The sequence below is a fragment of the Azolla caroliniana genome, unplaced genomic scaffold (assembly GCF_043228905.1).
Source record: "Azolla caroliniana isolate FFs.n. ecotype wild unplaced genomic scaffold, voAzoCaro1.0.p SCAF_6, whole genome shotgun sequence".
In the NCBI taxonomy this organism is placed as follows: Eukaryota; Viridiplantae; Streptophyta; class Polypodiopsida; order Salviniales; family Salviniaceae; genus Azolla; species Azolla caroliniana.
In genome coordinates, this window is record NW_028230441.1 from 5652173 (window position 1) to 5674546 (window position 22374).

At 37.2% G+C, this 22374-nt stretch overlaps 2 protein-coding genes and 1 non-coding gene across 4 annotated transcripts; 2 read left to right on the forward strand and 1 right to left on the reverse strand.

The window, feature by feature from the left end:
• Positions 1 to 253: 253 nt before the first annotated feature.
• LOC147862798 (protein WHAT'S THIS FACTOR 1 homolog, chloroplastic-like) lies at positions 254 to 2379 on the forward strand. Its single transcript, XM_087320689.1, has one exon. The coding sequence runs from the start codon at positions 273 to 275 to the stop codon at positions 2172 to 2174; it is 1902 nt and encodes a 633-aa protein (XP_087176815.1). The 5' UTR covers positions 254 to 272; the 3' UTR covers positions 2175 to 2379.
• A 797-nt stretch (positions 2380 to 3176) lies between these two features.
• On the reverse strand, positions 3177 to 9949 carry LOC147862799 (uncharacterized). 2 transcript variants are annotated; one of them, XM_087321546.1, is made up of 7 exons: positions 9726 to 9949; positions 9075 to 9122; positions 6150 to 8380; positions 5777 to 5993; positions 4820 to 5449; positions 4099 to 4516; positions 3177 to 3762 (listed from the first exon to the last, which is right to left on the reverse strand). In XM_087321546.1, exons 3-7 carry the CDS (start codon positions 8325 to 8327, stop codon positions 3453 to 3455), a joined length of 3753 nt encoding a protein of 1250 aa, XP_087177672.1. In that variant the 5' UTR covers positions 8328 to 8380; positions 9075 to 9122; positions 9726 to 9949; the 3' UTR covers positions 3177 to 3452. The 2 variants fall into 2 exon arrangements, with proteins under 2 accessions (XP_087177672.1, XP_087177673.1); XM_087321547.1 differs by lacking the exon at positions 9726 to 9949 and having other exon boundaries at positions 9075 to 9255.
• A 2342-nt stretch (positions 9950 to 12291) lies between these two features.
• TRNAS-GCU (transfer RNA serine (anticodon GCU)) lies at positions 12292 to 12373 on the forward strand. Its single transcript has one exon. It is a non-coding gene; the product is annotated as a tRNA-Ser (tRNA).
• The last annotated feature ends 10001 nt before the right edge of the window (positions 12374 to 22374 follow it).

Below are 22374 nucleotides of genomic sequence, written 5' to 3' on the forward strand. Positions count from 1 at the left end.
GTAACAACAGGAGACTCGAACTCTCGCCCCTTGAAGAGGTTTATTTACATAATACCCTTAGGACTGGGGTCCATGGCAAGGAAGGTTCATGACAAACTCCATTTTAATGGAATTAGTGAACAAGATCAAGGTTTAGGGTTTTAGCAGTCCGTCTTGGGCATCCAGGTTTTTACAAAGAAAGCCATGAAAGCTCATTGGATGGTCTATCAGGTTTAGGGTTTGGGAAACATCTTTAGGGTGCTCTCTCTTTTAGGGGCCTTGGCAATAAGGCCATGAAGCTTGTTGCAGAGCTATGGAACAGGGGATCACAATTTGTGCATAGCATGGGTCCAAATATTCGTTTTCTTCACTCGTCTTTTGACAAAAAGAAGCTTTTGATTGAACCCAAATCTGATAAAGAAAGGTTGAAACTCGGGCTTCCTCTGAGAGAGCCATGGTTTGAGATAAAACCTTTTAATGAGAAGAAGAAGAACTTCATCCTTGGCTTGAAAGAGATCTTAAACTCTCAGCCTTCCCAGAGCATAGAAGTAGCTGATTTAGGTCAATGCAGAGAAGAACTGGATATTATGAAAGCGGGGAAACAGAAGAAAATCGCAATATATGTCCGGAAATACCCACGAGCTTTCACTCTTCATTCTTGTTATAACCATAACAATAGGAAGAGGACATGGTGTAAATTCAATGGAGAGGCTCAGAGGCTTCTAGAAGAGGAGAGAGAGATATTTGATCGATTCGAACCTCAGCTAGTGGAAAAACTACGGAAGGTTCTAATGATCTCAATGAAAAAACGCCTCCGAATCGATGCACTTGAACGAGTAAGAGAATCTCTTGGTTTGCCTTTTGATTTCAAAGAGAGGTTAGTAAAAAAATACCCACAGTTTTTCTCTCTTAAAGAGAGGAAAGGCTGGCTGTATGTTGAACTTTGTGGTGATTGGGATGAAGGTCTAGCTGTTTCTACTCTTGAAAAGAATGCACTGGTTCCGAATGAAGGAAAATCCAAAAAGAAGAAGATGAAGAAGAATGCCATGAATCTTGGAGATGATATTGCTTTGCAATCTATAACAGAGGACAATGAACAGGAGAGCCTATTAAATGCCCCTGTTGTGCAGGGAAATAGTCGACGAATCTCAACCAATTCAGAAGATGTATGTCACGGAATCTTGAGCAAAGATTTGCAGTGTGTTTGTCCAGGGATGTCAACGGAGGATTCAGAAGACGAACATCAGGGAATCTTGAGTGAAGATGCAGAATATGTTCGTAGTGTGCCGACAGAGGATTTTGAATATGTGCATCGACCATTCAAGGAAGATGAACATGTTCATAATGGAGTCTTAACTGAGGATACACAATCTGTGCATTGGGACTCACATCAAGGAATCTCAACTGAGGATGGAGAAATTCATCAGCAAATCTCGGTTGAGGGTTCAGAATATGTTCATCAAGGAATGTTGATTGAGGATTTGAAATATGCAATTCAGACCAAGGATCCAGAGCCTACGACTGCAGAAGACAAGCTACATGTTGATCTATCAAATATAGGCGATGACTCTTTCGGAGATACACAATGCTTGCGTTTCCCATGGAAGAATAAAAAGGGGCTTCAGCCCAGAAGGAAGAAGGCAGAGAAGATTGAAGAATTTCAATCTTTGCCTTATGTTTCACCATACAAAAATTCTCGTGATTTGGATCTTTCACCAGATTCTATTGAGGCAGAGAAATTTGCAGTGGCTGTAGTTCATGAGTTCCTAAGCCTTACATTAGAGAAAAGGGCGACAATAGATCAGTTACAGCAACTTTGCAAGCCATATCGGCTACCGCATTGTTTGGTAGATTTTTTTATCAAATATGATGGAATCTTCTATGTCGTAAAAGGGGAAAAGAGATCACACGTGTTCTTGAAAGAAGCTTATAAAGAATCATTATTGATTGAGAAAGAACCATTGGTTGTTTGGCAAGAACGTTTCGTAGAGTTTTGTGTTGGCAGCAACATTGAGCAAGATGAAGCTATAAAAGGGAAAGAAGTGATAGAAAAGAAGAAACCTGTTCTTAAAGGGTATTATTTTAAGGGGTCAGAAGAATACTTTGGGAAAGAGGGTTACAAAGTTCCCTCTTTAAAAGCAAGTCTTGGACTTGATCGAAGTAAGAAGCCACCAGAACGTAGATGTAATGGATAAATATGTACATATTGTTTATTCAGCATGAGAAACAATGCTAAACGACTAACATCTGGAGATATTTAGAAAACATATCCAACTCCAAAGCAATTCATTGGAAGTTCATTTGGTGCTGTTTACATTAAATGAGTCAAACCTGGTGAAAACTAGAAATCATTAAGTCTCATGTTTTTCATTATTTTATGAATGTTAAAAAAACATTGATAGTAAGAATATGAGTAGGTAATCGTGTTTTAGCCTTCCAAGAACTCACGCTATCCCTCTGTTGTCTTATGTGTAGGCTGTGGATCATTGTAATGTATGTTGCTTGATAGCATTGATTATGCTATAAACTAGATATAATCTATAATATTTGCATCCATGAGGATTATTCTAATTAGTAATTGTTAAGGAAATAGATTAAGCCTTGTTCTAGAGAGAGAACAGTCTATATCAGGGTTCTGATTAAACATCGTGGTGAGGCAGAAAGAGTAGCAATGAAACAAAATAACTGTGGTAACTGTCATGAGAAATTTTGAATGTTTTGATCAGAACTTTTATATCTCTTGATAATAAGACTTATGGTAATGTAGAGAACACATACATTGGCTACAGTATGAAATTACGAATTACAATACGCACAGGGTATTAATGTAAATATATTCACCATATATTCACAAACACCAGAAATGACAAATATCATATAATCAAAGTGGCCGTAACATAAATATAAAATACCTTTCAAAAACTTGTCTAGTAAAGCAGTTTGAATCAACCTTCACAGGATAGTCACATTTCAATGCACTTCATTATTTGAACCCAAAACACAAACACCAGAAATGACAAATATCATATATTCAAAGTGGCCGTAACATAAATATAAAATACCTTTCAAAAACTTGTCTAGTAAAGCAGTTTGAATCAACCTTCACAGGATAGTCACATTTCAATGCACTTCATTATTTGAACCCAAAACTAAGTAAAAAGGCATGAAAAGAATGGCAAATTATACTTAATAAAAACTTCAAATTTATATACACTTTGAGCACATCATTAGTGCAGAGGCACAAAAGCAAAGCTTTACCCTTTACCACAAAAGACTGTGGTCCAGAGAAGTGACCATTCCTGTAATGTCACCCTAGCTAAAAATGTCATGGAGGAGCTTATAATATGTTGTAATACAAAGAAGAAATATCCAACTATATATACACACTATTGGACCCCATTAATAAGAGGGAATTTTTTTAAAAACATATTTTACAATGTTTCCCTCTAGCTTATCTCCCAATTGCTTGCTTCTCATCCATGCTTTGTAAGCTTCCCTTGGAAAAACCTAGCAAAAGTGCCCTTGAATTTGCTCTTTTTATGAAAGGTTCGAACATCCGACCTCTTCGGTGATTCGGCATAAGTTTGTATTTGCGTTGGTGTTGTATGTGTATTCTTGGTGGAGAATCTAGGAAGTTTTATCATAGAGTTGCTTCTATCATCATGTGCACTGGTATGACTATTCACTGACATTTGATGAGCCATCTTGAAGCTGCTTGTTTCCATCATCTTGGGATTATATGCATCATAGCTTCTGCGTCCATTAATAATATAGGATGTGCTCCTATGAAAAGAAAACATTGTTGTTGGTTCACAATAAATGTTCAAAAATGTGATGATAATGTATATATGATCGAAAAGCATTTAGTATTAATATTCAAGTAATAACACAACTATTTACTTGCACAAATAAAAACTGTGGTTGAAACTTGAACTCGCTCACTATAGATGTTCAAGAATGTAATGATAAAGACATTTAGGGTGTAAACCAGTAACACTGGATTTTCTCTTATACAAAACAAATGTCTGTTAATTCACAAATAACATTCAATGCAATATCTATGAATCAAAATTGTGATTTAATTCATATATAAAGCGTCGACAATAGATTTTTCCACACCTGTTTTTATCAGGTAAGACTGCTAGTTCATGAGACTCCAGAGATAGCGCCTCTATGTCACCGATCCGCCTCTCCCTCCCAAAGCAAGGTTCATTTTCCATATCTTGTGTAATATGATTTGAAGGAAGTTTGTGAGAAACATTATATATGGTTTGATTCTGATACAAAGATCCCATATCCTGCTTTGAACTTGGGTTAATCCCGATAGTTCTTGAGAGCTTTTCATCATAGTCCTTGATCACTGATCCTTGTGTTGCTCCGAGCTTTTCAATACCCAGTGGGAGTGAAGCTAGTGTTGTCCTTATTTCTATGGGGAAACCAATAACTGATTCAAATAGAGACATGATGCTCTTCTGTGACCTCTCGCAATTCAACTTGTGATCTGGATAATAAACCTCCAAATTGACAATGGCATCCACTACACACATTAAAAAATACCAAGTATATAAGGTATTTTGAAAAGAAAATATAAAAACCGGTAAGGGGTATCATATGTAATAGAACTTTTCCAACTCTTTTAGGTTTTATATACAAAGGAAAAGCAGCCATTTCTCTCAACTTATTGGGTTTTCACCGGAATATCGCTATGTTTTAAATAATTACCAAAATAGCTTTCTTGTAGTACAAAATTTACTACATAGGGGTACTCTGGTGATTTTTTGGAAACTCTGGGGATACTTTGGTGCTTTGACCTTCATACTACTAATATTTATAAGCTTACCCTCCGAGATTGCTATAGATATAAGTTTGACACTAGTGAAAAGAAATTGCTTCAGAGGTTGTAATCGGCATTTCTCGATCACTGCTTGCCAGATGTCATCCAGCTTGGAATGACCAACCTCATTTTTACCAATAAATGATCCATTTTCTATTCTATCTTGAAAACACGATATTTCTGACATTCGCTGCACTGGCTCATGATAATGCCTTTGTAGGTTAACTCTTCCTTGTGGATTTCCTTGTGGACTCGGGCCTTTTGTCCAGTACACAACTTTTTCATGACCAACTCCATTATGTTCATCTTTGCTTTCCAGATTCAAATACTCCAAAGTTACATTTCGGGGGAAACTTGTGTTAGTATTCTCCGCTACCCGTGTTTTCTTTTCAGATGACTGATGATGATGATGCTCCATATCAGTGGCTTCATTCTCACCTCCATCATCAACAGGACTTTGTGTGACACTTGTACCAGCACATGATGTAGTGCATATGTATGAGCTATGATCGGGGCCAAGTTGAAGGAGCGCAGCAGTTAACCAAGTAGCTCTGTCGTTAGAAGCCCTGAGCTGCTTTTCAGCTTCTGACAACGTTTTCATTGCCACTCGTAGCCTCTCCAATTTCTCTTCCGAGACTAGACAAGTTGAACTTACATTAGCATAATCCCACAAACATGTGTCACTTCAAATGACTAAGATTAATGTAAAGTTGATAAAAATGAAATACGACAATATAATGTTGATAATACAATTCATTTAATCAGAAACGTAATGAGCTAAGTGTGTGGCTTCTTGGTTATCATATCAATATATAGTGAGGAAAACAATGATGAACAAGAAGTTACGATGCCAATACATAGGTGCAGGAAATGAAGAATCAAACAAAGAAATGGTTTATTGGATAAACTCTTTGTTTTAACATTTGGGTGCTTGGTTCATTTCAGTAGCAATTCAATACTTACAAAATTGCTTTTGAAAGAAACCTTTTCTTTGTTTATCTGTAAACTTGAAACTGCCTGCTAGAATATCAGTTATTAAAGTTGCCAATTGTGACATCAAGGAAAGCGGTTCGAGGCCAGAATCTATAAGCTCTCTTGCCTTCCTTACAGTGGTCACAGTAGACGCTTGCAACGCAGAGTCCAACAAGCTTAGCATTTTCTCATCTGATGCAGAGCCAACCTGATGAAGAAGTGAAAACAATGTTTGTATTAAGAGGTAAAGTTTATAGAGGAAATAGGTCAAGCAATTAGTATAAAGAAAAATCAATCGAGTAAATAGAATCAACAAAAGGCATGTATGTGAGATAAAAACGGAAACCATTGCTACTAATAGTACCAGTTCCTGAACTGTTGAAGAATTTATCTGCTGTCCTAACAAACTGACTTGATCAAGCGTTATTTCTGCATCCCGCAGAGAACCATCAGATCTCGATGCAATAAGCTGCAATGTTCCAATATCCACTGCTAGATCTTCTAGCATTGCTAGCTTCTGTAGCCTTTTAACGATCTCAGCATCTCTTATTTTCGGAAAAAGGAATTTGTGGCATCTTGAAACTACAGTCCGAGGGAGCCGATCCGGATCAGTAGTGATGAGGATGAACACAACATTCATGGGAGGTTCCTCTAATATCTTCAGAAGTGCATTCCATGTCTCCGTAGCTAGAACATGGCACTCATCTATGATAAACACCTTGTACGGAGATGGAGTAGGCAATAGTGTTTCCTCTAAAAGGCCCTTAACTCTCTCAATCCCATTGTTACTCGCCGCATCAACTTCTCTAACCTCAGGACACTTACCTAACGCTACACTAATACATTCGTTGCAAACTCCACAAGGCTTTTCTCTTTCAGTTGATAAGCAAAGGAGAGCAGATGCAAATATTCTTGCAGCTGATGTTTTTCCAGTTCCTCTAGACCCTTGGAAAAGGTATACGGGAGCAATCTTCCCTTTTGAAATAGCATTAGAAAGGGCTTGTGTCACGATACGCTGCCCAACTATGTCTTCAAACACTTTCGGCCGATACTTCTGACTTAAATTTCGAGGCTTATATTCGCAAAGAGCAAGTTCTTTGCAATCTGTGACAGCGAGTTGACACTCTTCTACATTTGCCACTCTGACTATCTTACCAGTGTTATGTCTATCTGGAGCATCATTACCTGATTCCAATTCTAGCTCTCCTTCAAGCTCACCCATTGACGGCCCATCATTCGAAGATGCCACCAACTCATCATCACTTCCATTGTAGTCATCTAACTCAGTCAAGAAAAGGAATGGCTCGGCCTCAGCTTTCATGTGTGGATAAGAAACTCTTCTCAATTGCTTACTCAAAAGCATAGATTGGGCCTCAGAACTTAGATTGCTCCTTCGTCTTGTTGACGACTTTGAATCGGGAGGCAAACCTAAGTTTTCTCGACCACTGAATAGATGCCTTGTATCTAGTTTTTTAGAATGTTTGCTGTGATGTTGGATTCCTTCACTTTCCTTCTTGAAAGGCAATTGCACGGTGTTTACCTCATTGTCAAGTAAGGTTGATTCCCATGGAATGGGTCTTGAATTGTGCAATAGTCGTTGTCGAGCTATATAACTGGCAGAATTGCTAAGCATTGGTATAGCTTTTGAAGCATTTTTTATGTTTCCTGACTGTTTCCTTTGTGGTCGGAGTGATTCGTGTGAAGAAAGATGATGAATGTGTGATCTCAAACTTGGTTTCCTTCCCAAAGCTTCATTTCCGTTCAATACAACCCCACTTGGCCATTCATCGGTGGTGTCACTTCCTTCTTCATTGTAATGGAAAGGTTCCTCTAACATGAAGGAAGGCTGGGAAGGAATAAAAGAATGCATTTCTTCACTAGGATCGAGCACCAAAGGCGAAAATACTTGCTCATTTTTCTTCAGCATGTGGCCATGTACCAATCTAGAAGTAGTTTCCATGGATTTCAGTCTTCCATCCTCAACTTGACAAGCTTTGGATTGTTTCCTATTCCATGCCTCAGATGATGCTTCTAGTTGAAGACCCTCAATGATAGAAGTGTTGACATGACCTCTCACACCATGATTTGAATTTCTCCAATTATGTAAAACAGAAGCTGATTCACCTACTGATTTACAACACCCCAATCCATAGTCCTCTCCACGGACTCTCGCATTTTCTAAACAACTTCTCGAGCATTCACATTCGGACTCTTCAGAAGTCAAGTCCCAACCTAATATCGTGGAATCAGGATGCTCATGAAATATATCTGTTTTTGGGGAACCATGATGGTGTTCATGAAGTGTATGAAAATCCTTCACTGATGAAGGTGTTTTAGTGACTTTTCTTCCTGTGTTTATTTTAAGATGCTTCCTTCTGCCATTTCTTTTGCTACCACCCCCAACATGTACCTTCTCACAATCTTGTCGTGTTATGTTCACTTCACTTGTAGGTACTGTAGAAGCGCTTCCAAAAACGGGGGATTTTCTAACAGGATCTCGGATCCCCTTAGATTTGTTATTAGTTTTTAATAACTCCTTCATTGTATGAAATTTGAATATACCTTGGTTCTCTTACTTCCAATATGATTGATTTTCTGAAATAAAACATGAGCACTTGATGAATGAATGCCCATTTCTGGTAACACATCAGAAATATTAAACTGGATATTCATCCAAAGAAAGCAATATTAAACCCAAATGTAGTCCAAAGAAAGTGTTATTAAACACAATTTTCCACAGAAGGATCAGAAAAGAAAGTTAAAGATATACAGATTCAGCAAAGTGATATTGAAACCAATTTACATGGATTCTTCAGAAAACAAAAATTTATCAGGTTTGCCATGCGGCCAAAGACCACAATATTTAAAACAATATCAATGGACTGATCAGAAAACGTGGATGTATCAAAATCCATGAAATACGATGACAAGAGGCCTGTATGTATGTATATATAAACAAAACTGAACAAATATCGATTACTATCTACAAAACATTGAGAACCCATATTTATTTTTTAAGTTATCCCATTTACAATGAAAAGCAGAATAATATTTTGTAATCAAAAGCCGCTCAGATTATATGGCAAAAACAATCTTGCAGAAAAAAACATAAGAATCACTTCCTCCAAAAACCAGAAAGAAGGGCAGAGAAGAGAGACGTCGTTTCTAATGAATATGATGCACAAAATGCATGTATGGATAGAATGGAAAAGACACAAAAACATGAATAGTATGGTACGGAAATATGATTGAAGGCTTTCGGTATACATATAAGGAAGACAAAGCATACCCGAACTAATGTTGTTGATATGGAAGGATCCCTCTGCATCTAACTCTCCTGTAAAACCAAATACAAATACATTTAGTGAAACATGAGCATACAATTCTATCAAGAAACTTATTCCTCTGTTTTCCTTTTCTCAAATCAAAATATCATCTGCTCTCTTTTCATGTCAATATATCCTCTCTTTCCTATTTTCATGTAAAAAAACACTGTTTTTCTCTCTTTTTTCTATCAACATCTACTCTGTTTCCATTTTTTATATCAACAAATTTACTATGGTTTTCTTTTCTGGGCATTATCAATATCTTTCTACTCTTGCTTCCATATCTGAATTGACTCTGGTTCTCATATATATAGATTGCCTCTGTTTCCACATCTGAGAATTTACTTTGTTTTCCCCCATATGTAGACATTTCTTTTGTTTCCATGTCTGAATTTTTAGTCTACTTTCATACATGTGCATGCACACACATTTACTCTGTTTCCAAAATCAAAGTGCTAATAAATACTCCCGTTCCCATTATATCACCATTCATATACATAAAATTTACTCTGTTTTCAAAAATCGAAGTGCCAATTAATACTCCCGTTTACATTATATCATCATTCATAACCAACATTTATATACACTGTGTTTCTAATCGTCATGCTACATACTCCGAGCTCTGTGATATGGTAATCATCAATGACATTAGTGTTAATTACCATAGTTAGGAAGATGATTAGGCACCATTACTCTACCTCAACCTTTGAGGTATGGTAATCAACAATATTATCAGCGCTAATTACCATGATTAGTGAGAAGATTAGTCGCCCCTATTCTACTTCAACTTCTGTGATAGGGTAATCATCAATATCATTAGTTCTAATTACCATGATTAGGGGGGGTGACTAGGCACCACCATTAAGTCTGAAATACATTGAGTCATGACTCATTTTGGCGGTGGTTTCTACATAAAGGAATGATTTTCAATAGAAATTTTTGTGCTCAACGTTATATACGTAAGTTATATGTATGGTTTGTTGGGCCTTGTGAAAGAAAACCCAATTTTAGAAGGTTTGTCCATGGAATCACTTTGAGGTGATCTCCGAGTTTTGAAATTCGGATTGAACTCGGGAACCCGCGGGCCGCGAGTTCCAAAAACTCGTTTCTTTCAATGTCCGAGGAAGAAGCGGGAAGATTTCCGGCAAAAAACTCAATCGGGAGATCCAAAAACTCGTTTCTTTCAATGTCCGAGAAAGAAGCGGGAAGATTTCCGGCAAAAAACATGAGGCATGTACTATTTCAAACCCATGGTTGTATAATTCACATCCTTCGGCGCCCAACATAGTCTACCTATTCATACCAAAATGATTTGGATGTGTACATATATGTATTGGTGCCTTAACCCTAACCATGTTTTATTGTTCTAACTTCTAGCCTTTACCCATGACACATTTATGGTTATGTATCATTGCATCCATTTAATGTATTGAACCACCATCTTCTTTACAGGCTTCCCTTTATTAGAAACCTCAATCTTGTTTGCAAAAAATTATGTATTGTCATACTTCATAAATATATGCATCACCAAACCTTCTCAAAAATATCCACTTCCCTTAGCTATTACCTTATGTTCATTATATACAACGAGTGCAGAGAAAAGCCATAGAGAGACAATAAGACTACGTACCACTTTCTCCTCCATATGTTCACAATGCACATGCAACTTATTTCATGTATCAATGCAATCTTTTAAGAAATTGGCATTAAATAGCTCAATTTTCAAATGAACACAATGAGCAAAACAACTCACCTTGTTATCTCCTTGAAGATGAGTACTTAAGTTAAAATTTCATACGCTAAATGAGGTCTAATGACTAGGTGCCATTAAGAATTACAGTAAGGGGATAAAGAGAGAGAAACTAGAAGTCATATTATTATTGCGTAAGGACGGGGGATAATGGGAGGACAACTACATCGTTTATATGTTTAGTAATGAAAAGTGGCACCTTATGTAGGCATGATGCATAAGGATCGCCTTGGTAATATCCGAGAAACAATGAGTATTAGGTGAACCTTTCCTCAAGATATATCTCTATGAGTTAGGTATAGCAACAAGACGTCACACTCTCAAGAATGAATAAGTATGGATTGGACATGTGATTGGATGGACATAAACACATATGGGTGAATAAATACACCCATATGCGATAGGATGGACATAAACACATATGGATGTATAAACACACACGCGAAGCCCCAATATTTCCCAACATTGGAGACCTTGACTCCTAAGTTGAATAAAGTATATTGCTCAAGTTTTTATGCATAGAGTATGTCGTTCACATCCTTTTATGTGGTGTACCTTCAATGTCAATGGCCATGTCTTTCATTTTACCACAGATGTACCTACGTTATTTGCAGGTTTGGTAAACTTACAAAAGAAAGCTCATAAAATAAAATTTGTGCTTTCTTAGGTAGCATGGGAACATAAAGTGAAAACAACACTTCGTCAGTGGCACAAAATGACACAATAATTACATTTGGAATAAATGACTAACCAACATGACGTCCTTCACAATATTCTAACACACATGACAAATTCTTACACATCATCATTACAAATTATCCTTGTAAATCACCTTCTAGTTTTATCTATCCCTCTAATAATTGGTAGAAAAATATAAAGTCAATAGAGGGTGCCCTATGCTTCGGTTAAAATGCAAAATGAACAACCTTTAGCTTGGCCTGGAGGCACATGGACACATCGAGTAGTGATCGATCGTTTCACCTCGCTTCGACACCAATTGTCGTGGAACAACCTTTCGTAAAGGTTGCCTATTTAATTAATGTCTCTATACTCGTGTACTTAACAACAACGTTCCCAATTTAGTCTACCCATTAAATCCCCAAAACCTTAGGCATTAGGAGCATTCCACCTACCCGACTTGAGCTAATATCACAACATTCAAACCAATGTGTGCCTTATATCTATCTATCTATCCCTATAATGCATGTACATACATATTTATTTTAACATTATCTACTAGCTCTCTCTTGAACCTTCGATAGCTTGTAAGCTCCATATCTGCATGCACTTTTTTGGCGATAATATATGTCTCACTAGCAACAAATTCATAACCTTTTGCAGAAGATCATACTAAAATATCTCAATAGTCATAACAGGAAAGATAAATATATAGATCAAAGTATTTTTTAGCTTGGCTTATTGCATCCAAAGTCGCTTTGGCCGAGTGGTTAAGGCGTGTGCCTGCTAAGTACATGGGGTTTCCCCGCGAGAGTTCGAATCTCTCAGGCGACGCGACTTGTTAATAAACTTTTGCAAGTTCTCTAAACCTAGTTTATTAGGTTCTCTTTCTTCTTAGAAAATTCATGGTGTTTCTCACTTGTTTTCTTCCTCCTTCCTTTTTTGTCTTTTGTCCATTTCATGATTGTGGCATTTCCTCTACTTGAGCTTCCTTTGGTTTCTTTAGAGGAAGGAGATAGCAAGGACCACTTGAGCTGGTATCCCGATTTGGCGAGATGTTATCGTGCTAATGCTCGACTTGGTGGCACATTTTCATTTTCAATCATCGGTTTCACCTTATAAATTTACAATATAACCTCCGGACCTAAAAAGATAAACGTTGCAAACATAATGTTTTTCCTCGGAAGACGAGACACACAATTGTTGTTGTGATGAGGCAATGACAACATGAAAGGGAGTGGGGACCGTGCTAAGGTTTTGAAGACAATATCAGAAGCTCTAATAAAATATTGCCTTGACAATGTCATGAAGCAAAGTTGTATTATTGTTTGTTTATACAAGATGAGTGAGTGAGCTAGGTCTAAACCACATCGATCAATTAATTTCCCATGTCTCTATAGTTGTGTCTTTGGCCTACACTCCATTTACCAAAAAAAAAAAATAGAGTGTGAAATGTTTCTAGGCAAGCGATCCTTCCAATGAATTGGGGTGGGTTTGTCCTTTTATCAAATCCACCCCTCTAGGATTAATACATTCTAGGTAACAATGACTTTGTGCCCATTGCTTCTTTGAACCATCTCCTTCACATATCCGCCTTGATGTTATTGGCCCATCAATGGACTCTTTTACATCCACAACATTTTTTGCCCACTACATAAATGGGTTTTTGTATTTTGGTGTCGAAGTAGTCTGGTTTGGGTAGCATCTAAGTTGAGTTGAGGTTGCATCATTGGATATATATTTGTTGCTCGCTAATTTTCCACTTCAAGAATGGGGTTATATGGTGATGTGATACAACACACACACACACAACCTATTGGCTTGAGGGCATTATGCATGCTACTTTGATGGTTCTTTTGTGATAGTCATTTAACAATGAATTTAGTTTTGACAAGCATGTGATAGGCAAGCCTCACCTTTTTTATTTATTTACTCTTGCCACAACCCATACATCCATGACATACCCATGAACATCTATAACCATAAATTCTATCGATCGTACAACCACCCTTTCGAAGCTACGTGTTTCCTTTTCTAGTTTTGAAGTTACAAGGGCAAATCAACGTTCTCACATACCTATGGCCTCACAAGGTAGAACTCCCTTGATGTGCATGTTAAATGCTTGATGTTATTAGCATTATCCACATGCATATATCAGAAAATCGAGGTACAAATTGTACCTACAACAAAATACAAATAGAACCAAGACTTGATAAAAGTTATAAAGATAATAGAAGTCGATGTTTTAGTGAATGAACATTGAACACACACCCCTTTAAAATGAAATTGGAATATCTATTTACATTTTTTCAGCTTTATGTTTTAGTTTAATTATCTTTTCTTCAAAGACCATGGTTTCTTGGCTTGCATTGGACATGTGGGACACAAGGCACTCTTCAAAATGTAGGGGTCATGCTTTCGTCACAAGAAAACTAAATAAATAAAAATTTGTTCCCATATTTTTTTCCTCAAGAATAATTTGTCAACTTGTATTTGGTAGCTCCTCTAAATGAAAAAAATACGCTTAATCCTTGTTTTTCCAAAAAAATTATATATGTTTTATTATTTCCCTTTAAAATTTCTAATCGTTTAATCACGTGGCATTCTTGGCTAGCATGTTGTTTAGATATGGACACCTTTCAATAGCACATTGTGAGTTGAATTGTGCACACGTGCAATACTTCCAATGCCTATACATGATAGGGGTCATGTTGAATTCACAAACAATGTGGACAACGTAGCATTTCCCCCCCTAATTCAAAGGAAAAAAGCAACAGAGTTAGATCTCACATCTACTCAAGATTCTCAAAAAGTGGTCACCAAATTTAAAGGAAAATCAAACAAACAAGAGAAAAAGTTCAAAGATTGAATACCTAGTCATGACAATTGGAGGGAAAAAGATGAAGCAATAATGGATGAGAACGGCAGGTGAATGTATGTATAATATAGATAATTGTGCATAATGTACTTTTGGTCAAAGCAAACCACTACGACAAGAAAAGACGAGGTGCATATCAATGCAATCAAAGGTGCACACAAAAGGGAGAATCCACTTTTAGCCAAGAATGGAGTTGATGCAAGGGCTATAAAATAAGCGAATGAGATGTCTCATTGTCATATTCCCATTTTTTAGAGATTGAATGCCCTAACTTTGGTCTTGGCAAAATAACTTCAGATGATTTGCGAATCACAAAGGCACATAAGGGGCTCATGATGGTGTTGAAGCATCAATCATGGACACACCATGCCAAATCAATTATTTCTATATTCATGTTGCTCCAGGCTCCCAATGTATTTGGGATCATCCATTATAATATCTCACTACAATTTGAATCTACTTATGTAGAATCTAAATTGTGTCAAACCCCGTTTCATGTTTCCCTTTAAACACTTCAAATAAATCACTTGACAAAGACAAAGACAAGGTCTACAATTGGATCACTTATTACACCTATGCATGAACATAACTAATGGTAACTCTAAATGTGACGTGACCCCGACATGAAGGTCGCACAATATCAAACTTTATAGTGAAGTAAAAGGTGTCCGAAAAATAACATGTCGAGTCAACTTGAGTGGGCTCGTGTACTGGTATAATTGTTTGTTGTCATTACTTACTTGGGTGACAAGGAGAAGGTGTCAAAAACAAGGGGAGTTAAGAAAGTATAAAGGTAGTGAAATGCAAATTAAACAAATGAAAATATAACAAAGATGCATTGATTCAAAAAAATAAGGTACATGATAACCAAAGTAAGTAGTCGAGTTTAACAAAGTTTAACTCTGATTTCAACCCAAAACATGGAGTTTATTTTTGAAGGTCTACCATCAAAGCAAGTTCATATTTGTTGAACCATATGCCCATCATGGATAAAAGACTACTCACTAAGTAGAGCAAGTGAGTGAAATGTGACAAGGTCTATAAACAAGGCCTACATTACAGTAAGTAGTCCCCAATAATTTCCCAATGAAAATATGATGTTTTTTTTTACAATCTTCCACTTGCAAGCATTAATGTAAGAAGCTAAATATTCGATAAGTAGTCCCCAATAATTTCCCAATGAAAATATGATGTTTTTTTTTTTACAATCTTCCACTTGCAAGCATTAACAACATGGACAATAGATCACCTAAATTCACCCCAAAATATGTATTCTTAATTTTACAAAATAAGAATCAAGATGGAGTAGCTATTGCATTAAAACAAATGTTGAGAGTGGTTATATAATCTATGAATTACAAGAATAATAATCAAGAGTGAGCTAGATAGATAGAAAAATCTGATGGGTACGAATTTTCGATGATATCTCATCAAATTGCTCTTCACTAACTATCGACCCTTTTCAACCCTAAATTCAACATAAATAGAGTCTCCCAGAATATAAATGAATTTTTAATAGAATCTCTCAAAACTTAACAAGGAAAAAATACTATGAAAAATTTGGAGAGGAGAGAACTTCCAAAATTCAATGTAGGCCTTTTTTTTTTTTTTTTTTCAAAGTAAAGCTACTTTCCCATTAGTTAGGAAGGATTATTACATAGAGTCTATAAGGAAATTTATACACACATCGGGGAGACTTCCTCCGACTTATCGAATATTTGGATATAGGTAGCTTCTTACATTAAGTTAGGCCGCAAGGCAATGTAAGCGGCTCATCTTCTTTGGCTTGATCGGAGGAAGTCTCCCCGATGTGTGTATAAATTTCCTTATAGACTCTATGTAATAATCCTTCCCTAACTAATGGGAAAGTAGCTTTACTTTGAAAAAAAAAAAAAAAAAGGCCTACATTGAATTTTGGAAGTTTCTCTCCTCTCCAAATTTTTCATAGTATTTTTTCCTTGTTAAGTTTTGAGAGATTCTATTAAAAATTCATTTATATTCTGGGAGACTCTATTTATGTTGAATTTAGGGTTGAAAAGGGTCGATAGTTAGTGAAGAGCAATTTGATGAGATATCATCGAAAATTCGTACCCATCAGATTTTTCTATCTATCTAGCTCACTCTTGATTATTATTCTTGTAATTCATAGATTATATAACCACATCTCAACATTTGTTTTAATGCAATAGCTACTCCATCTTGATTCTTATTTTGTAAAATTAAGAATACATATTTTGGGGTGAATTTAGGGTGATCTATTGTCCATGTTGTTAATGCTTGCAAGTGGAAGATTGTAAAAAAAAAACATCATATTTTCATTGGGAAATTATTGGGGACTACTTATCGAATATTTAGCGAGAGGAAGATTTGAACCCACCTTCCATTTTCTTGATTCTCGACACTAAGCCACTCTTGTGATGGACCAATTGGAATTTTCGTAGCCCAAATTAGTAGTTTAAAATGTGTTGGTTTCTATATTGAAAGAACATTCACATCAAGTGCTCACAATGACAAGCAATGTCTTTTTTTAGTTGACTATCCCGATATTTAGACATTTTTTAGTAGACTATCCTCCTTAGTTGGAACTAGCTCCCGAATCACAAGAGCTAACAATCTTACGAGGGACCAGTTGAGTTCTCAAAGCCCAAATCACGAGTTTAAAAAAGGGTTGTCTCTCCTATTGAAAGTAGATTCACATGGAGTGCTCATGAAAGATAAAACAACAATAATTTTTTAGCCTATTATCCATAATTTATAGGTAGCCCCTTAGTTGGAACTACATCATGAATGAGAGTTGCTCCTTAACTAGAGAAGAAAAGGAGGAGAAAGAGAGAAAGGAAGACAAAAATGAGAGTTGCTGCTTGAGAAGTAAAAAGAAGACAAAGGGAGTAGGCAACAAACCTATAGCCGAACAAGGTAGTTGTTTTTGCATCCACACAACTATCACTAATCGCTAACGACATGTTGAACCTTGATGGCGGCCTCTCACCCGATTGCCTAATAGTTTCCACACTATCATTTACTTTTTCTTCCACATCACCCCCATTTTTGTAAACTCTTAAAACATATTATCCCATAAAAATCTTATTTACCTGAATTTTCAATGTTTGCTTGATTTGGAGTGCATAGAAACGTTTGTAGGGTTTCACATAACAAAAACTCTAGTTGAGTGAAGTATTTGCTAACCTTCTGTCTTTGATATATGTTGAGAATTTTATAACAACAAGATTAAGTAGATTCATCCTCAATTTTTACATGTATTGATTGAATTTTCTTGGCCAAACCTACAAATCAACATCTATAAAATAATGTGCTTTACTATGAGCAAGAGAAATAAACTTTTTAGTACCTCAAAGTAATTCCAACAATTATAGGGAAACAAGCTACAAAATTTCTATGGGAGCGTTCAACAACAATGCGGTGCCATCTCGTATCCAAGTAACCTAGAGATCACTTACTCATTTATGTTGGAATATGGAGTGGAATAGGGATATTTAAACTTCAAACACAATTACACTTGATAACCATTAGATGAAACACACAAGACGAAATGAGAGTACACCAAGTTTTTAACGTGGAAAACCCAAAATAGGAAAAACCAAGGGAACGTAGGTTCCAAACAACTTCACTATAATTTGGATTACAATGAAATACGACCTCACTAGAGGAATGTATCTACTTCAAAGCATTATAATTCCTACGCCAATAGGGTGGATAGAAAACCAAAGAAGTACTCTGCGTTGATTACAACTGCTTGCTAGCAGATTCGCATAGAAACCTGAAACAAGTAGACATGACAGGTGTTGTTCAATCGTAGTTCTTCGATAGCACGAACAACCCCTCGTAGGTCTTTGTATTTGTGACAGTAGTTCACTCTTCCTCTTGTTCACTCTTTCGATTTCTGTTTCTCTCTCTCTGTTTTTTGTTTTCGCTCTCAGCACTCTCAAACTGTTTTTGCTCTCTACACTCTCAGAAAAATCAGTTTTCGCTCTCTGTTTTCTCTCAGAAAATCAGGTCACGCTGTCTCTCCTTCTCCTTTTTTCTGTTTTTCAGCTTTTGTCTTCTTGTAGTCCAACGTCTCTATCTATGTTCACACACACACACACACACACACACACACACACACACACACACACACACACACACACACACACACACATAAAACATACAAAAAGAAAAAAGGCATACATATATATATAAATATAAATACAACTAATTATAAATTGCCTTAAGCCTATTTGACGTTCAATCGACTCAATGTTGTGGGCTTCACTTGAGTGGACAAGCCCCAACAATTGATTCATTCTTATTCATCTCGAATCCATTTTAAATCTCATTTATAAATTTTTTGCTAACATACTAGTGCAGAGAGTCAAGCCCTTTCTAGGAGATATCATCCAGACCAATCAAACCGGTTTCATGGAGCATCAATCTATTATGGACAACGTGATATTGTTTTGGGAGGCTGTTGTGATAGTGAGGGAGACCAAGCAAAACTTAGCTTGTCTGATGCTTGACTTCGAGAAAGCCTATGATCGAGTGTAATGGTATTTCCTTGCAGAAGCGATGAAGGTGATTGAGCTACCGTGGGAATGGAGATGTGTTGCTCAAGCCTTATATAGGAATGGCTCAAGTAAGACGTTGATTGCAGGGAGGAAAGGAGAGCTCTAGAATCTCTCTAACTAGATCCATCGGGCGAGGTTGTCCTCTCGCCCCCTTTCTATTCCTCTTTATTACTGAAGCAATGTATGCCTTTTTTAATAGTCAGACGACAAATTTACATGGTCTTTCAATCCTTAACATAATGAAGTCCTTGCTCGACTCAGAGTTCGCGGACAATACGGTGCTATACCTCCAAGGTAACGAAGCGAATCTGGGGAGGGCACAAATTGCTATTGATCTCTTTTGCAAAGCATCGAGAGCCAACATCAATTGGAATAAGTCCAAGGGTTTTTGGATTAGCTCGGAGGCAGAGCCGGTATGGAAACCAATTGTAATGATAAATTCGTCTGGCAGGATCATAATAGCTAACCATGTGCTCTTGTCTACGTTGTGGCATGCGATCTCAATGTGGATGTTTGACAGGCATGTTATTCGTATTGTTAAAGCGTGTACTAGGGGTTTTCTATGGGTTGGGAATAGGAAAGACAACGCAGTAGCTAAAGTATCATGGTCTAGGTTGATTCTTCCCAAAAATAAGGGTGTTTTAGGATTGATTGACCCTGGAGTACAAAGTCAATCATTGCTATGTAGGTATTGGTAAGGAGCTTGCTGCCCGAAAATGAGTTATGGAAAACGTTGATTTTTAATAGGAGCATCCTTTGGAGTCCACGACTTGGTGGGCATTGGAAGCCACATAAATCATGGCTATTTTGTATGGACTTAAAGCTTAGGAAATCTAATCGGTTGGCTGATCGCACATGTATGTCAGTGATAACGGCGTGGGGTATGCTCCGTGGGCATCTTAGCCATATAGGTCCAACTACTAAATTTGCTGAATGGATACACCAACCCCTATTGTGGAACGAGACCTTAAAGTCGACCGAGGGGAAGATGCTTGGCCAAAGCAAGGGTATGTCGTGGGCTATATTGCATGGTGTTGGGATTCATTCAATGGCAAATTGGACGTAGTTGTCCCCTAGTAATCGGGATAAATTATATGAAGACGCAGGAAAGTTCAGAAATGGTAGGAAGATGCTTGACCTAATCGATAAAGTTGTTTACTATGTTCCTATTAGTAATATGGGGAAGAGGGTGAATGGTTCAGACAATGTGATGATGCCAGAAAATTTACCAATGCCAAGGGTCTAGGAAAGAATGGGAAGATCATCCAGTTGGGATCAGTAGTTGTAGGTGCTCGTTGGTCCCCGATTAGAATTGTGGCACAAGACGATAAGAAATGGAAGGTGAATCCATCAGTCAATGAGGTTGATGAGGATTGGATCTTGTATGTAGTTGAAGGCAAGCCACTCGAGTGTTTAGAATGGGATCCTGCAGAATATACGTGGAGGGACGAACAAGGTAAATCATGTGGTTTCTTTGACTACTCAACTCGCTTGGGCAGACATTTATGCTTGCATCGTGAGAAGTGTGTCAACAAATGGACCCATGTAGCTATGGACTCGGTCTTCGCGGATAAAACCAGGAGCAGGATATGGAACTCATCCCTCCCCGAGAGGGTCAAGGTGTTTTTTTGGTTAATCACCCATTAGGCTGTTCCAACTGGACAGTGGTTGGGGAAAAGGGGTGGCATGAGTAATTGCAAGGCCTATGGAGCGAGTTTGGAGGACATCACACATTGTTTCTGGAGTTGCCCGTGAGCCCAAGAAGTTTGGATGAGGACCTTAAGAATTCTGGCTCGATGCAGGGTTGAAGTTCAGGTATCAAGTGCCATAGTTGTTTGGTTAACTATTGAATCGGTTGCATGGTTTCATGGGTGGAATGGGAATAGTCCTTCTTTAAAGGTGGTGAATGGAACTGTACAACCTACAACTCAAGGAGGTTCATTCTACATATAGGAACAATACATAGACATTTGGTTTTTAGTGGCTGGTCTTACTGTTTTGCAAGTGTGGGTATCTAGGTGTAAGGAGTCGTTTACCGAGAAGCGAACCCCATCATTTGAGAGTTTAATGATGATTTGGTTTAACCTGATTTCTACGCTACAAGGAAAGTTTGATAGCCTTAAGGGGCCCTTTTATGCGAGTGAAGAAGCTAGATACCGCTTCCTTCTTAAATGGAGCGGTTCTCCGATGCTACAAATGGTGGATGACAATGCAAAGTGGATTTATCAGCCGCCCCGATGGCTTCTTCCTCCAAGGGTACCAAACACAGAGGTGGGTGTTGAATTGTGAAGAGATTAGAGGGTGTCTTTGCTGAATGTGGGTTGTGTGAGGCTCGTGTTGTGGGGATTCTGTCGAGTAATTTTGTGTTGAAGCTTTGTTGCTTCGTTTATACACGTTTTCTTGTAGCCATGCAAAGTGGCTTGTAACATATGAGTTGTATATTATCCGATGTACTTTTTCTTAACTAATGGAAGTAGAAATGTTTTTTTGGAAAAAAAAAGAAAAAGAAAAAAGTGTTACACAAAATAATATAATTGACAATGATCTAGAAGTGAGGGTTGAGTGGTCCATCCATATAACAAATTTGAAATGCTAAGAAGTGTGGGCCTAAAACATCATCATTGACATGTGGCAAAAATAGGATATCATTTTGAGAGCATTGTGCAACACATGCACGCACACACACTCACTCATTGACTAGTTGGTATGGAGTTACATCATCTAAAAGCAACAAATTGTCCCCACGCAATGAAAAGAGCCATTTTATGGGTTGTGAAAAATTGTTCCATTGTGTCCAAGGTACAATACATCGTGTTCATACGTTAAAAACATCATGTAACGTACTAGAAGCCTTATTTTTTTTATGGCTCCAATGCAAAAAATGCTCACATATAATATGCTTCACCTTTTTATGCAAATATGCATACTTTAGCTGACCCTTAATGGTAGAAATTAGAATGGTTCTCTAGTGCCATCCCATGTTGGATATTGATCCCATGAAACTATGTAGCCTCTCACAATCATATATTGCATTATTGCTTTATTAGATGAAAAGTTGCTTACTATGCTCAATATCATCATATGCTTTAGGTTCCCTTTACATATCATCGTTAGTGAATAGTTTAATCACTAATGTAACGTTATTAGATTTAACCTTCAATATAACATGACAATGATATATTATTAAGATTTGATGCATGCTCTTGTACTAAACAAATGATATTCGGCTTTAGTTGCGTCTTCTTTTATAATTCAAGATCACTATTAGTATTTGAGGGATAATGTTAACAATGTTTTTCCATATGAATAATACATGCCAATCCATGAGAGCTTATTGTAAATGGCATGGCTTATCCATGGACCATAACACAAGGACATGACACGTCATGCAA

Bases quoted from the DNA above. Each gene is read 5' to 3' on its own strand.
- LOC147862799 (XM_087321546.1), bottom strand. From the start codon at position 8,327: ATGAAGGAGTTATTAAAAACTAATAACAAATCTAAGGGGATCCGAGAT. The intron at 5,994-6,149 runs GTACTATTAGTA...CTTCTTCATCAG, and splicing joins CTTCAACAGTTCAGGAACTG to GTTGGCTCTGCATCAGATGA. The intron at 5,450-5,776 runs GTAAGTATTGAA...CAACTTGTCTAG, and splicing joins TTTCTTTCAAAAGCAATTTT to TCTCGGAAGAGAAATTGGAG.
- LOC147862798 (XM_087320689.1), top strand. From the start codon at position 273: ATGAAGCTTGTTGCAGAGCTATGGAACAGGGGATCACAATTTGTGCAT.